This window comes from Plecotus auritus, assembly GCF_963455305.1.
Source record: "Plecotus auritus genome assembly, chromosome: 1".
Classification (NCBI taxonomy): Eukaryota; Metazoa; Chordata; class Mammalia; order Chiroptera; family Vespertilionidae; genus Plecotus; species Plecotus auritus.
In genome coordinates, this window is record NC_137770.1 from 154,337,990 (window position 1) to 154,355,691 (window position 17,702).

General features: G+C 43.6%; 1 protein-coding gene across 13 annotated transcripts in view; it reads right to left on the reverse strand.

Annotated features, from left to right (window-relative positions):
• Positions 1–17,702, reverse strand: part of CELF2 (CUGBP Elav-like family member 2) — a 559,496-nt gene that overhangs the window by 159,315 nt on the left and 382,479 nt on the right. For all 13 annotated transcript variants that reach the window (XM_080656732.1, XM_080656743.1, XM_080656742.1 and 10 more), the window contains one exon: positions 4,628–4,824. In XM_080656732.1, coding sequence (XP_080512858.1) covers positions 4,628–4,824 — 197 coding nt within the window. The remainder of the gene's footprint in view (positions 1–4,627; positions 4,825–17,702) is intronic.

The window sequence follows — 17,702 nt, forward strand, 5'->3', positions numbered from 1 at the left end:
ACTGAGTGTCTATTTCCCGCCCCCATTAGACTGACTGAAGTTCTCTGTTACTTCCTCCTAACTGCCCTGCTGTCTCAAATGTCGGATCTCTCTGCCCTTTCACATGTGCTCTTCAGCCACTTCTCCGGTCTCAATAAGGACCTGATTCCTATCATCCTTACACTTTCACTATCGCTTTTTGCTCTGCCTTCTTATCTTTTGTTTAAAAAACAAGCTGTATCTAAGCTCTCTTTCTTTTATGACGAGACTCCCAGAAAGGGCAGACTCCACTCACAGGCCTGCAAGTAAACCTAGCAATCCTCTCCCAAGCCTGACCTCCACCATTCTGAAGCGCTCTCAAGTCCTCTCAACTGCCAAGTCCAGTGGCTTTTCTTGGCCTGCCTCCTTCTTGACTTTCCTGTGGCACCTAGACTCAACACAATCAAAACTGAACTGAGTAGCCCTCTCCTTCCTTGTCCCCACCATTGCTGACTGCTTTTCCATTTTTCCCTGTTAAGCCAAAATCTCTTGGTCATCATTGCCTCAATTTAGTTATCAAGTCTCCTTCCTTCTACCCGGTCATGTCTGTGTCATTCAATTCCGCCCTCTCTGTTGCCATGACAGATAAACAGCCTTCCTGTTTAACTCCATGTACTTCAGATAACACATTGAACAAATCTCCCAGCCCCTCCCTTTTCACAGACCCGCAATCATCTAGCAAAAAAAATTCAAGTATCTTAGCCTGAGACTTTAAGGCCCTCTAAGAACTGGACTGAGCCTATATTTCTAGACACCATGACCTTCCCGTCTTCCATTTCATTTCATGTATTTCACATTTCCTCTGGACTCTGGGAGAATTCATAGTTCCCAGAAGCCACCCTGCATTTTCTTACCTTCATTCCTGAATCAGGCCAGTCTATCCATGTGCAATGTCCAACATTGTTTTTATTTAGTGAAATCTTTTTTTTTTTTTTTTCATTCAAGATGTGGTAGAGATGCCATCTTTTCCTATCTTGGTAGCTTTAAGTTATTCATTCCTCCCCTGAACTTCCAGAGTTCAAATATGCTCATCTCTTTCTTGCTTCTTCTTATTTCATATTCTTTTAGGTTCTAGTTACCTGTGTACTAGCTGGCCTCTTTGTCCCTATTAGATTTCAAGTTCTTGAGGACAGTGATGATGATAATAATAACTGTAATAGTAACCACCACTACCATCACAAGCTCCTACCATATTCCAGCTCTGTGAAAGCATATAATTCCATTTCAGCAACCCTCTGAGGACTGTCCACTTTCTGATGTGATTAAATAATGTGCCCAAGGCCAGCACTCAGGAGTGGTAGAGCCAGGAGTTGAAGTTACGCTTGTCTGACTTTAAAAGCCATGCTCTTAACTACTATGTGGTATTTCTCATCATCTATATACTTGACCAATAATCATGGAATAAGGTATACTCTCCATAAGCCCTAACTAATAGGTGGGATAGTTGACTTAGCCAGGTTCCCTTGAGTGGCTGAGCCTACATGGTCAACAAATACATTTATAGGGAAAAGAGATAGCTTAGGCTCTAACTCTAAAGGATGATTTCAAAAATGGAACAAAATTTTTATGCTTCAAGACTGAACAGAATATCAGATGCAATGAGGGAGAAACATCTGTTTCACTTGGATTAGGTAATACCTCGACCTGGTCTCCTTCCTTGGAATCATTGATATCAATAAGGCAATGAATCAAGGCCACTCCAAAAGCCCTACTTAGATAATTTAACTACATTTAGAGAATGCCTTCAAAATTCTAATTTCTGAAACTCTGATATCAGCCATGAGAAAACATGATAATTGTACTGTGCTGGTATAGTCAGGACAAACGTAAATGTGGGGTCCTATTTTATACACAGACAGGTAAATGGCATATGACACACACAGATATCAGTGTAAAGTAAAACGGTGGTTGTTGCTCTCTACAAGTAAGCGGCTAAGGCCTGTAATCCTCCAAGAGGAATGTCATTATACAGCTCAAATCCCATCACAACCAATACCGTTACAACAGAGATGTCTGTATAACAAAAACCCTTTCAGGCTTTGGCTGACAGCCCACGTACTTCAAGCAATATTTGATGTGAGACTTGGAGTTCACAGTAATGGGAATTGACCTATCTTTCCAAAGGTAAGATTTGAATGATTTCATCTGTAACTTCTATCCCATGATACCATGAGTTGGCGTGATGTACAATCTAAACCCATGAGCATAAAAACTAAACACAAAGACAGAAACAAATCAACCCTGGTCTTAAAGGGCAAAGTTCCCTTTTGTTCACCTGGGGAACACTGCGGTCAAGGAGAAGGCCTCTCACCCAACCCTGAGATGGAGCAGAGCAAGGCTGCTTTGTGGCCTTACCTCATGGAAAAGCAACCTGGTGTACAGAGCACATGAAGACAGATGGGCTGTCCTCAAATTTCTATTCACCCTCTTTCTAGCTGCGCAAACTGGGCTAACATTTCTTAACTTTTCTGAGCCTCCTCTGCAAAATGTGACTAATATCACCACTTTCAGGATTTCAGTAAGAACTAAAGAAGAGAACATATGTACAACTTCTCACACAGGACTTGGTACAGAGCATGGGCTCCAAAAGCCCGTATCAGGTGTTCCTTTTCCTCCAAGACCGTGGGCTTATGCAAACTATTTTAATGAAGTGAGTTACAAAACCCAGTGAAAGAAGTTAATGAAGTGTATAGTCTCAAATATACCCTGATGAAGAGATTGCTCAGAGGAACATCAGGAAAAAAGAGAGAATATGGTAGAAGAACTAGGCCGTGTACAAGTACTCACTTGACTGAGAGAAAGGTCTTCCTGGCTAAAGTAATATATGTAGAATACAAAGATAAAATGCAAGTAACCAGGCAACATAGCAAGAAATGAGCTTTGAGCATTCTACCAGAGGACATGTTGAAAAAATGCGGAATTCACTAAAATTTGGAGGCACATTTTCCTACCCAAGGATGAAGGGTGGCTGTTGCTCTGAAGCATTAGTTTCCTGCCTCTGGCCTAGTTTCCTGTGGGTGTCATTCTGCACGGTAGGGGGGCCCTCACTTGCTAAGTCCAGTCCAGGCCATTATACTTACTGTCTTTCCTAAGTAGGATACTGTAGGGGTTAAGTATCAAAAACCAAATTCTAGTATTTTCCATTTGGGAAACATGTAGGTAAGCAGTTTAGGAATGTGACTCATAAAGGCTCTTTCAGCGTTGTCCTAATTTGTGATGGGTTTAATCCTTCTGTTTTATATATCTAATTTCCAATTTTTCAAGTTTAGGGACAACCAAGTGTGTGGTGACAAAATTTTATCTATGTTCTTTTGAAAGTACGCTTGGTGTTACTGTACAAGATTATATTTTGAGATAGAAAATGAGAGCCATATGAACGTAATCAGAAGTTATGTCTGTTCACCTTTATGAAATATGTGTTAGCCTTTTAAATTTCTTAAGAGGTTCTAAAAAGTCCTATCAGACCTTTGCAACTACAGGGCACAAGAGATGACCCATTTCTCGGAGTCACGACCATCAGCGTTTTCATCATTACTTAGTCCCATCCCTTCACCTTGACAGTAAGAAAGAGGCTCAGAGAAAAGTGTGTGCTCATGTTCATGTGCTCACTAATGAGCTTGCATGAACTCTTGTGAGAGGCTACACAGAAATAAAATAACAGGCTGGACAGAGATAGGAAGATATGGAGAAAAAGGAAATGCAGACCCATAGAAAGACAGAGGAGCCCTGGGCAGAAAGACCAAGAGATCAAAAACAGAGAAAGAACAAAATTACTAAAGCAAGGTTAACATGTCAACAGAGACCAAGTGGCAGCAGAGGAGTTAAATCCAGTCTGCACAGAGCTTGCAAAGGACGACTCTCACACACTGAAGCTTCAATGTGGTGCAGAGGCTTCTGGCTTCTCTCTATTTTAACAACTGTCCCCCCACCCTCCCAACATCACCCTCATCTTAAAATGGAGGCAGCAGAAACCACCAGATTGTACACGTGAGTCTTAGCACTGGTAAGGGCGTAAACCACAAGCATTTGGAAGGTGTGCTAACTATCTCAGGCCACTAGGGTGTTACTTCCCGCCCCCAAAGGCATACTTCACCTAAAGATGTCCATCTAGACCCCAATAATTGATATCCCTCCTAAAAGTGTACCCTTTATTCCTTAGACCAGTGGGATCACACTAACTGTTTATAAGGCATGTCAGAATCCCCACAGGCTATGGAAAAGTGAAATGCAATTGTAATTACATGAGCAATAATGGGAAGGTAGGGGCAGAAAGAGTTACTCCTGAAATGCAAGACTAGAAACACTATTCCTTAGAGAGGCAGGCACTCCACCAGGGAAGAGGAGCCTGCGCTGCCTAGAAAGTGACCTCCGGAGAGCAATCACGCGCCTGGCCAGAGGCGCGGCCGCGCCCCTCCCTCCGCTCCTCCTTTCCTGCGTCCCAGGCCAGCTCTGTCCACCTGCCCGCGAGGCGGGCGGGCGGGGGCGCGGGGAGGAGCCGGGCTGGCCTCGGGCACAGGGGCAGCAGGCGGCTCCCACTCGCAGTTCTCCCTCCCGCGATGCCCAGGACACCAAGCAAGGCCCCCAACCGCGCACACCCCGCGGACTGTACCTTTACTCTGGGGAGGGTTCTGACTCCGGTCCCGGAGGACGTTGATCTGGTAGACAGCTCCGTAAGGCTCAAAAAGTTCTTTCAGCTCCTTTTCCGACCAAGACCTGGGGATCTGCCCGACAAACATCTTAATGGCATCTGGGTCTGGTTGGTCGGAGTGATCCAAAGCGCCGTTCATCTTGTTGGCTGTGCCGTTACTGTCAAAAAGGGAACCGGGAGCCAGAGTTAGGGCTGCACGGTGAGGGACAGGAAGAAAAAAATAGGGGGGTGGGGGCGGGGAGGCGGAAGGAGGAGGAAGAGGAGCGTGGGGCAAAGTGCCTAATGAGTCGTAGAAATTTGATGAACTAAAACAAAGCACAGGCACCATTAGGTTGCTCCTAGGTGGCAGGGCGGCGGGCTCTCACTGCAGGCTGCTGCTGCTCAGCACCCAGCCCGAGCCCAGGGCAGCGCCCCGCCGGCTGTCACCCGGGGCGTGGACATCTTGAAACCCAGCTCGGAGGCAGCTGCAAGTTAAGTGCAGGTCTCGTTCTGCAAGGCTGCCATCAACGCATCTGCAGCCTTATCAGCCTCACACTGGCTCTCTTGTGAAAAGAAAGGCAGGGCTGGATTTCTGCTGGATTTCTCCCCTTCCCCTCCCTCCCCTCTTTGGAGATTTTTTGGGAGGAGAAGAGAGGTGATAATGATAAAGTCACATGAAAAGAAAATGAAACACTTGGCAGTCCGTCAGATGACTAATGCAAGATGCTGAGGATGAATTTGCAGAGTGCGCGAGGCATCCATGTGTGCATCAAATTAGTACGTTGTTGCTGCTCAGAATGGAAAGTGCTCCAGCAATGCGGCTGGCTGCAGCCGATTGGCTGCTTATGCTGGAGAAAAGGGCCAGGGCGGGGAGGGGGGCTCCCGTTTAAAAAGCACATTGTTTATGGGACCCAGGCACAAAGGGTTTAATTCAGAGAGGCAAAGGCGATCTCAGAATTGCCTGCTTTGTGCCGGGAAAAAAAAAAAATGCAGCCGCAGAAAGTTGAGTTCCCGCTAAAGGACACTGAATATTTCAAATCTTTCACACTCCATAAATTGCTCTCTGTGTGTCTGACTTCCAGATGTTGCACTTGAGTTCTAAACAATCACACGTTTGGAAGAGAGAAGAGGGAAATCTGCCTTTTCTTCTCCTAGCTTCAGTAAATATTTGGGGATGATACAAAAAGCAAGAACATAAGCCTTTACATATCCATCTTCCTTAAGACTTAAAAACCCCCCATTTGGAAGAGAGCCTGCAATTCTAGTCACCATCATGAAACATGATAATGAGGGTGTTCATTTTTTAATTGGGATTCCCCCCATTTGACCTTCAGTAAATAATAAAGCAAAATCACATCTCCTCTTTGTCTTCCATCTTCTGAATGCTCCCTAAACCCACCTACTCTGCCAAGAGACAGGGCTGAATGCCCTGAGCAGCATTCATTTGCAGTACTGTGCTCTTGGTTTAGCATCTCAGCCCGTGAAAATAAAATGCACCTAAATAAGGTCACACCTGGCAGACAAAATATCTACAGAGTCCGGTCCATGATCACCCTCCAGCCCCTAGCCCAAGAGGCAGAAAGGTAAAAAAGGGCCCCCATAAACTAAAATGTCACTGCAATTGGCAGGTGTCATTTCAATGTAATCTTGGGGTTATAATAATAAGGTATTCAAAATGATGGCAAATACTCTTCACTAGGGCCTGGCTTTAATTTCTACTTCTTCCGTTCACCCTATTTTACCACTCTATTTTTTTTTTTTTTCTCCGTGAGATAAACAATCAAACTGTGTAGCTTGAAACACTTTCAGAGGTTTCTCTAATCAACCTTATTGTTATAAACCATGTTCTGCTAAATAAAATATTGAGCACAAAATCTTGCAACCATTTAGGTGTAACGTAATGCTTGCTTATATTACAGATCAATCGTTTATCTTGTTCCTGTGCACCTTTACTTCTTTTCAAGTCACCCTTTGAGAATTCAATCAACACTTTAACCCCACAGAGCTAACTCTGGTGGGGTGGAGGTGACAGAGCCCTACACAGAGCAGAATGCAGTGTTCACAACTCTGTGAGAGCTTAGAGTGTGGCAAGACTCGTTTCTGGGGCAGGAAGGACTTGTGGTTAGTGCTGTTGACAATGAGCTAGAATGAAAAGAGGAAGGCATTGCCACAGGTCTCAGCTAACAGAGAACGGAAGTTCAAAAATGGGACTGTTGCATTTTGTCTGCACAGAGCAGTTAGTACAACTAAGGAGCTAGGTGAGAGTATACCAGTCCCAGTATCTAAACTTAGAATCCTAGAGCACGCTGATAGATCCTCCCTTCCCCCAACTGATAGTTGGAATATGACGTAAGCGCACCTGCGGCCTGGACATTCCTGAGCACCTAACCAAGACTACAGGCTTTATTAGAGGAGAAGGACCCTGCCGGGTTGTCTCGCAAGGGGAGAGTAGCAACACGTGCAGAGGTGAACATGCCTTTTGAGGGGAAGGATGGGAAGGGATGGGGCTTAGGGTACTCGGCACACGCTGATTGGTGGTTTCATATAAGGCACATGATTAGGCACTTAAGTACTTAGGAATCAAGAGCTTAGGGTATTTGGCAGGTGCTGATTGGTGGTTCAATGTATAGTCCATATAAGGTGCCTGGTTAGGTGCTCAGGAATGTCCAGGCCGCAGGTGAAGGTTACTTCATACTCCGTCCATCAGTTGGGGGAAGGGAGGATCTATCACACGCATTCTGTAATCTCTCTCCAAAGGAGAGGGCATTTTTACTGTCTCAAAAAATGCACCCGTAGTGGCATGTAAAGGAGGAGAGATGGAGGATATCCCTTATACCTTTGGTCTTTATGTTACTGAGTCCATATTTATAACCCCCTTCCCATTAGCCATACTTCAGAAATGCCTGGAGACTTCTTATCACCCTGAGGCAGTGGGGTGTTGGAGCTCATGGCACGGGCTCTGAATCATGGCACCACCGCTTCCTAACTGTGCGACTCTGGGCCTCAGACTCTTCGTCTGTAAAATGGGAATAGAGACTTCATCTCCTACAGTCATGTGCTTCGTACAGGAAATGGCCCAGAGTAAGTGCCTAATAAGTGTTAGCTATTTCTATTTTTAATCTCTTCTTTGCAGTTGTGACACACTTGAAATGAGTGACCATCTCATGTCTACTTTTCATTCCAAATTTTCTCATAGAATAGGCTCAAACACAACTCATATCCTAAATAATAATATCTCTTAATGAGCATTTATAAGCTAGATACTGTGCTAGCTACTTTACATACATTATTTCTAACCCTCATGACAGCTGTAGTGAAAGTATTATTTTCAGATGCAAATATCTAGGAAATAAGTTCCTTTCCTAAAATTACCAGCTCATAAATTATAGAGGCAGAATTCAAACCTAAGCCCAAAGCACAAAATATTTCTAATTCATCATGTTGCCAAATATTGCATCAGGTCTGCCTTTGACTGAGCATGTACACCTCACAGCAAATCTATGAGAAGACAAGGCCAAGAGCAAAACATAATGGGTCCCTGGAACCCCGGTGCCAAATTAAAGGTACCACTGCAAGAAAGACACACACCTGTCCTCTTTCTATCAGTGAGACACGCTAAACTGAAGTCTGTTAGGAGTACTTTACAGCCCACATTTCCTCACTAATCACATAGCTGTCTCCATCTGCACAGATTCCCTTCCTCTCTATTCCCAGTCACCTCAATCAGTGCCTCTCATCCACATCTAAATCCCTTCCTAACTACTTGCATTTTGCAAACAACCATCCCAAATATTTGCATCATATTTGCATAACAATTCCTTCCTTAAGTAAATCCAAGGACCTCTAGATGTTATACAAATTCAACAATGACTACAACAGTACAACTTCCTCAAGGAAAGCTTCCCTGCAGGACAGGTGGTCCCCAATCCCTCCCTCCCCATCCATGTGATGCTGAATCCCATGCCCCCCCGGCCCCCGGGGTATTGCAACAGCCTAGTTAACTGTTCTAATGCACACAAATTCCTGCTTTGGACTCCCAACTTTCTGCCTGGCTGAGGCTCATTTCTAGCAGAGACTTACTGACTTCTTTTGTCCTCACGGGGCTGTCAGCACTGACAATTCTAAGTAAGCCAAAAACTGTGTCCCACAATTAAACCTTTGGGGGTACTTGCCAGAGGCCATAAAGAGCCAATGTGCTATTCAGAGGAATAATTATGGGAATAGATACCCCAAATTTCAGCAAGACTCTCAGTAAGATCTATTTACTAGAATCTGATATCATGCTTAGAAAATTAGACTAGCTCTCTTCTCTGCACTTCCCAGACCTCCTCAGCACCCACTACTACAGTACAGGAATTAATTCAAATTTAAATATTATTTATTGAGGGCCTACTCTTTTCTAGAAACCTTTGCCAGGTGTTTGACATCCAGTATCATGACAGCTCCAGGAAGTTGAAATCGTTATCCCCATTTCGGAAATAAAGTAATTAAGAGTCGCTGTGGAGGTAAAGTGACTTTTCCTATGTCACCTCCCTTAGAAGAGGTGCCTGCAGAATCTGGACACACGAAGATGTGAAGGCCAACTGTTATTGCTCAATATTCCATAAACTGGGTTCCTCTAGGGCAGTGGTCGGCAAACTCATTAGTCAACAGCGTCAAATATCAACAGTACAACGATTGAAATTTCTTTTGAGAGCCAAATTTTTTAAACTTAAACTTCTTCTAACGCCACTTCTTCAAAATAGACTCGCCCAGGCTATGATATTTTGTGAAGAGCCACACTCAAGGGGCCAAAGAGCCGCATGTGGCTCGCGAGCCGTGATTTGCCGACCACTGCTCTAGGGGGATGTTTCCTATGGACTCAGTGGCCATGTGCAGGCCCTAGGAACAGGCACATACATCTCTGCTGGCACCAAGCCTACAAACTGCAACAAGATCCTGAGTGCTAATTACACTTTTGCTCTTGGCAAAGAGCCAACTATAAGGCTCCTCCCGGACATATGCCATATGGAACCAGACCACAAGTTAGAGAGCACTAAGCCAGTGGGCACTGGTGGTATCATTCTCAGAGCCAAGAGGGAAATATAACGATGTCTGGGGGGAAAATGAGAGTGCTTACTTTCTGCTTTCAGCACAGGCATTGACCTACTTCCCTACTCCATTTTGGAGTAAAGAGAAGTAGATTAACAGAAGATATGCAAAATCCTTGGAGGTTCCTCTAAGCAGTAAAATGTTAAAATTATAATAACTGATTGAAATAAATGCATTATTATTATTATTATTATTATTATTATTATTATTATTTCCAGGACAGCAAGCTTTTATAAGGCCCAGAGAATTGCACGTTTTCCTTTGGAGAATGGAAACAAAAGAATTTATATTTTTATTCTTTTTTGAGTTCCTTGGACAGCCACTTTCTGCATCACATCTCCTTTATTTACATAAAAGGAAGAACAACAAACTTACAAAAGAGGTATGAGAAATGCCAAGTGGCTATAAATATATTAATGCTGAAAAAAATACATAAAATGCCACGTCCTGAAGATATTCAAACCCAAAACCAACACACAAAGATGCCTTGTCTTGAAAAAATTCTGTAGAAAGATAGCTAATCTCCCTGGTACTTAATAGTCTTATTATTCTCATGCTTTTTTATCCTTTGTACTTTTTTTTGTTCTGTGGAATATCCTGCATCAGTTCTGTCCTACTCTGTGCAATGATGGAAATGTCTTATAATCTGTACCGTCAATATGGTAGCCACTAGTTACATGTGGCTTCTAAAGACTTGAAAGTGGCTAGTCCACCTGGGAAATTGAATTTTTAATTTTACTTCACTTTAAATCTAAATAACTCTAAATGCTAATATACCTTAAAAAAACTAATCGGAGTTGACATTCACTAAAATATTATTTCATCATGAGATTGTCTTGGGAAAATGGGAATGAGGGGCCAGGAAAATGACGTGGAGGCTTGAAGCGCACGACAGCAGGTCGGTGGGACAGTGGGACAGTGGGTTGGCAGGCCTGGCCTCTTGTCATGGTTTAGCATTCAACTAACTGTGGGATCCCACGCAAATCATATAGTCTTTCTGTGCCTTGGTTTCCTCACTTATAAAACAAAGAGCAAAATAGTTACCATCTGGCTCTTAATTTCAGTAATTCTACAGTTATGGTTTGGAACCTAGATGATGATATATGGAAAAGATAATTTACGTAACATGACCAGCTGCCTGAAACCTTGGGATGATTCCGTCTGTGTCCAATTTAGCTCACAAGTGACTAAGGCATGGGCCAGGGAGCTGACAAGTGTCACCTACACTGTGGAGAGCAGCCTGCAGGCTCAGACAGAGCCACTGGGTGGCTGGTGGCTTGGGGTTGCTGCCAGAACATCATCTCTCTCAATTTGTGCTAATTCTTCCTAATATCCCAACCGCAGTCCCACCATTTGAGTCAGCTGAGAGGCCACTCTTTCACAGGGCCCAGGAATTGTTTTCTAATAATCGCCTGTACTTAAATAAGAGCACATGAAGAAGCAGGCTTTGTCTGCTGTTCACAGGAAATTGTCCAAGACTGAGCTGAATGAGGGAAAAGCGGAAAGAAGCTGGTGATGGGCCTGGTGCCTTCTAGTGGGCAACAGAATGGGCACAAAATCCAATATTGTGAACCATCTACATTGTCCATGTTGTTGTTATTATTGTTTAAGAACAGAATTCTCTCCCAACTGGCTGGCAATGTGGCACCTAGGGACAGCAGCAACTCCTTCCCACGCTGCGGAGAATATTCCAGAGACTCGGACTAGGCCTCCTCAGGAGCCTCCTCCCTCTCCTCTCCACTCACCACAGCCTCTCAGCTTAGAAGAAGGAATCAGCTGTCATCCAACCTCCTGCTCTGGGAACTGCACCTCCCATTTCAGAAAGCCTCATCTGTCTGCCTTTCAACGGAGCGGCTCTCGCACCATGGACACAGCTAAATCTTAACTCAGGGGGCTCCTGGGTTGCTTAGTGACTCTGGCAAGCTCAACAGAAATCTCTACATGTTTTCTCACCAATAAGAAGACCAAACCAATGCTATTCCTGTATTTACCTGGAAGGTATTGTTATCACTTATCAAGTGTAGCAAAGCCTTGTGAGTCATGGCCACTCTGATACAGAATGGGGCCCCAAATCTCTGAGACATCTGTGGATCGGCTGAATTCACAGATGATTCCCTGGCTCAGATGATACCCTAAGTCAGCGATTTTCAATCATTTTCATCTCATGGCACACATAAACTACGAAAATTCTACAGCACATCAAAAATTATATGTTTTGTGGATCTGACCAAAAAAATGAAAGGTATCATTTTGACTCATTCACACTGGACAGCTATTGTGTTGGCTGTTGTCAATTTTCACTTGACAATTTAAGGGAAAAGAGGTCAGTGCCCCTGACTGACTAATCAGGAATTGCGTGTTTTAAAAATTCTTGCGGCTTACCTATGCCTGCCGCGGACACTGGTTGAAAATCACTGCCTAAGTAGCTGGAGGAGGCAAAGGCTTTCTCCAAGTGCTCAAATTGTAAATAAATTAGTTTGTGCTCCTCTGAAGAAGATGTTCAAGTTTCCTACAAGTAGACTTACATGCAATATGTTCATCCCTATGCTTTGCCAAAATTTGAAATAAAATTTCATTAAGAATGTACAGGACATCAGTTTCATTCACAGACAGCTGGGAAAAAACACATATGTGACAGGCATTCTGGTGGAATGCTGGAGTTAAGGTTAAATTGTATTTGGTTGGAGGTCCAAAAAGCTATATAGATGCTCCTCAACTTATGATGGGGTTATGTTCCCATAAGCCCACTGTAAGTTGAAAATCTCATACGTTGAACATGCATTTACTATACCTAACCTACCTAACATCACAGCTTAGCCTCGCCTACCTTAAACGTGCTCAGAACATTTACATTAACTACAGTTGGGAAAAATCATCTAATGCAAAACCTAATGTATCTATACATATAAAAGGCTAAGTATCCATCCGTCCAACTGGTAGCTATGACGCGCACTGACCACCAGAGGGCAAACACTCAATGCAGGAGCTGCTATGATGCACACTGGCCATGTAAAAAATAAACAGCACCGCCCTAGCCAGTTTGTCTCAATGGACAGAGCATTGGCCTGCGGACTGAAGGGTCCCGGGTTCGATTCCGGTCAAGGGCACATGCCCAGGTTGCGGGCTTGATCCCCAGTAGGGGGCTTGCAGGAGGCAGCCAATCAATGATTCTCTCTCATCATTGATGTTTCTATCTCTCCCTCTCCCTTCCTCTCTGAAATCAATAAAAATAAATTTACAAAATAAATAAATAAATAAATAGATAGATAGATAGATAGATAGCACCATGGACCTGGCACCAACAAACCAACACTCAGCTTCCCCCAAGTGGGACATAGGCCCCGCGACCACTCTGGAGTGACAGCCCACCAAATCCCAGCCAATACTGCTAAGACCCCATGGTGCAAAATGTGGCCCACAGGCCAGCCCAGCCCAGAAACGGTTGCTGTGGGCGCTGGGTAATGACATCACATAGCAACACCTGGCTTCCTCTCCCTCCTTAGCGACTAGCCTACTTGGAGTTTCTTCAGCCCAGGAACACGACTTGCTTTATAGCCAGGTACAAACATTATACAGTTTAACAAACGTTTGTGAAGTGTTTTCACGTGCCTCATCTCATTTGATCCTCACAGAAATCCTGGAGTAGGTAGATAGGAGACTCATTAGAATCCTATTTTCTTTTCATTAGCCAGAAAATGGAGATTTAGAAAGCTTAGAAACTTGACCTAACTGAAAAAAAGTAAGAAATGATGGAACTTGAAAATGACTTCAGGTTATCTCACTGCGCAGAATATAGTCAAACACTGCTGTAGTTAAGTATTTTACCCTTTGTTCTCCCTGCGTGATCTACAATAATAATCTGCTTTGTGTTGATATTTACTGCTGTGTTGCTGACAATTACCTGAAAGAGAAGTTGGGATGCTTCACTGGGTTGGGAAAAAGTTTAGCTAAATCAGAAAGCAGGTCTAATTAAGCAAGTTTATTCTCTATCTATAAAAGGCTCAGTTGACTCGCGCACGTGCGATACATATAAAGCTCTCGCTGGCGCCAATTGCATGCGTGTGTTTTGATCTGTCATTGTTGATCGTGAATTTGGTTGACACTTCTGTTATAGAGAAAGGGCGAATAGTGATATTAAAATATTTCTTCGAATTAATTTCCTTTCAAAGTGCACAAATCTGTGCACCAGGACAATAGTTTATAATAAAGTGTTAAATATCTCATGTAATTTGAAAAAATAAGTCCTGGGAGGAAAAAATGGCAGCAGAATAGACAGACGTGTCCCAAGCCTTGTCCCAGAGCAGATAGAAAGAACAGTTTAGGGTCGCATGGGGAGTATTTGTTGGTGAGTTGAGGGACAGCTATACTCCAGGAGACGGTGGGGGGCTGCTGGACAGGGATCCCCTGACCGGGCAGCCCCCACTGCTGCTGGGTTCCCTCCCAGAGTGATCGGCTCGGATGCGGAGACCGTGCCATCTTAAAGGGGAAAGTGGATGTTATCAGAACCCTGAAAATCTACAACTGCAGCACCCACCGAACAGCTGCGAACCCCAGAGCACCGGTCCCCAATTGGCGCAAACACGCGGATTCCAAGGAGCTCTACACTCCACCATGGAAAGGTCAGATTTCGCCTGGGATAAGGTGAGGTCTCTGCTCCCAGCAGGAGAGAGAAACGCACGCACTGCAGGAACTGGAGGATGAGGGGAAGTCTGCGCCTAGAAAAATCCATGGCTGTTGGGGCTGGCGTGATCCGTGAATGTGGAAGGGGGTCCTCAGAGCTGCTAACAGAAAGGAACTCTTAAAAGCAACTCATTTTGATCTGACGCAAAAGGACAGCTTAAAAATTTTTAAAGTGTGCTGGCTGCTTAGACCCAAGGGGGAAAAAAGGACTGCAAAGACTTGCGCGCAGCCCTGGAGTTTGCACACTTACGCTGTTTTTTTGTTGTTGTTTTTTTCCTTTAAATCCTTGCTTCTAATTACTAAGCCCAATACATAGGATCACCCAATTGGGGACTCCCTAAGAGACTGCAGGGGAAAGTTGTTTTTCTGGAACCTGGAGATCAGAGCGGGGAATAACCATCAGAGAACCAGCTCTGGGGCAGCCCACTCCCACAAACCGGTACTGAGTGCCACAGGGAAAGCAGGATCAAAGCACTGGCTAGAGAGGACCTATAGATCCAGAGGTCAATCCAGAAACACTGCCACCCAGGGGTTGAATCACAAATTGACTCTTGTGTAAACACAAATAAAGCCATACAAGAAATTAAGACACACTGGCTGCTTAAAAATCAGGTCTGGCTTACAACACTGAGAAGCAGTGGAACACAGGGAACTGCAATACTGTCCTGACTAGGAAACAGGCATGCCAAACAGAACAGTAGAGGAAGTGAATGAACCTCACTACTGCACATTTTTATTTTTATTTTATTTTTTTTCATCTTTACTTAAGAAACTAATTTTTTTTCTTTTTTCCTCACTTGATTTTACCTTTTTAATTATTACATTTTTATTTTCAATCAGTATTATTACTACTACTATTTTACCTTCTTCTTTTAAAAAGTATCATTTTATTTTCTCTTTATTTTACTTTGGGATTAGTGTTCTACATTCTATTTTCATCTTCCCTTTAGCATCATTTTACTCTATCTCAACTTTACCTTTATGCAATCACTCTCTTCCTAACTTTTCCCCTTTGTTGTCCTGTTTCTCTTACCCTTTTCCTGCTTTAGATTTTCCCTATTCTTTCTTTTTACCCCCTGTTAAAATTTCACCCTATTTATATATCTAACTAGAGGCCCAGTGCACGAAATTCGTGCACGGGGGGGGGGGAGTGTCCCTCAGCCCAGCCTGCACCCTCTCCAATCTGGGACTCCTCGAGGGATTTCTGACAGCCCGTTTAGGCCCAATCCTACCAGGATCATCGGACATCTCTCTCACAATCCAGGACCGCTGGCTCCCAATTGCTCGCCTGCCTGCCTTCCTGATTGCCCCTAACCGCTTCTGCCTGCCAGCCTGATCACCCCCTAACCACTCCCCTGCCAGCCTATTGATGCCTAACTTCTCCTCTGCCATCCTGTTTGCCCCTAACTACCCTCCCCTGCAGGCCTGGGTCCCCCCCAACTGCCCTTCCCTGCAGGCCCGGTTGCCCCCAACTTCCCTCCTCTGCCAGCCTGGTCACCCCTAACTGCCCTCCCCTGCAGGCTTGATTGCCCCCAACTGCCCTCCCTTGCAGGCCTGGTCCCTCCCAACTGCCCTCCCCTGCTGGCCATCTTGTAGAGTCCATCTTGTGTCCACATGGGGGCAGCCATCTTTGACCACATGGGGGCAGCAATCTTGTGTGTTGGAGTGATGGTAAATTTGCATATTACTCTTTTATTAGATAGGATTTCCAATCCCCTGTTCAAAGTTCATACACACCTCTCTCTTCTCTGTCTTCACTATACAAAAAATTGTTTTTCTCTCTGTCCTTTTGTTGTTTGCTTGATTGTTGATTATATAGATTTTTATGCTTGTTTGTGAGATTGTTTTGCTTATTCTTTTTTTGTTTGTTTTGTTTTTGTTTGCTTTTTGCTTCTGTTTTCCCTCACCTCACTTGATATTAGTTGTTGTTTGTAGTTTGTATTCATCTCCAGGTACTTGTTGCTGGCATTTGTTGGAATTAGTGGCTGTTCTATTGGAGTTTCCTCCCCATATATATAGTTTGTTCCCTTCTTCTTTCGTATTCTCTTTCTTTACTCTCTTTTTTTCCCTTTTCCCAATTTCATTTGTGCACTCCTTTCTTTCTTTCTTTCTTTCTTTCTTTCTTTCTTTCTTTCTTTCTTCCTTTCTTCCTTTTTTTTTCTCTTCTTCTTTTTCTCTTATCCTCTAATTTGCCTTTCCTGGTGGTCACTTTATTTGGGGTTATTAATATCGTGAATACATGTATCTTCAGTGCCTTGTGCATTGTACCTGGTTGTGTTGTATTCTGTGCCTTTAAATCAACACAGGAGAGAGAGAACTACATAACCAGACACCTGGAGAAGAGAGACTATGGGGAGACAAAGAAACAGCCTGCATATGAAAGAAAAGCAGGCATCACCAGAAAAAGAAGTAAACAAAATGGAGGCAAGCAACCTGTCAGAGAAAGAATTGAGAGAAATGGTCATAAGGTGGCTGAAAAGAATGGAAGACAAATTCAACAATATGGGTAAGAACCAAGAGGAAATGAAGAACCAAGAAGAAATGAAAAATGACATCGCTGCTGTAAAGATCTCAATAGAAATCATCAAGAGTAGACTAGAAGAAGCAGAGGACCACATCAGTGAGCTAGAACACAAGATAGGAAAAAATACCCAAGTAGAGCAGATTCTAGAAAAAAAAAAATTAAAAAGCAGGAGGAGAGCCTAAGGGAACTTTGGGATAACACGAAGCAAAACAACATCTGCATAATGGGGGTTCCAGAAGGAGAGGAAACTGAGCAAGGAATAGAAAACCTGTTTGAAGAAATAATGACAGAAAACTTCCCTGATATAGGGAAGAAAAACCCACACAAATCCAAGAAGCTCACAGAGTCCCAAACAAAATGAACCCCAAAAGACCGATGCAAAGGCACATTATAATTAAATTGGAAAACACCAACAACAAAGTAAGAATCTTAAAAGTGGCCAGAGAGAGACCGAAAGTTACCTACAAAGGATCCCCCATCAGACTAGCGACTGATTTCTCAACAGAGACTCATCAGGCCAGAAGGGAATGGAATGAAATATACAAAGTCATGCAAAGGAAGGGTCTGAATCCAAGAATACTGTACCCAGCAAGGCTATCAATCAAAATTGAAGGTGAAATCAGGAGCTTCACAGACAAAAAAGGACTAAGGGAATTTATTACCACCAAACCAGCAATGCAAGAAATGTTAAAGGGTCTGCTGTAAAAAAAAGAAATAGGAAGCGAAGAGGGAACAAAGGAGTAAAGAATGAAAATGGTGACA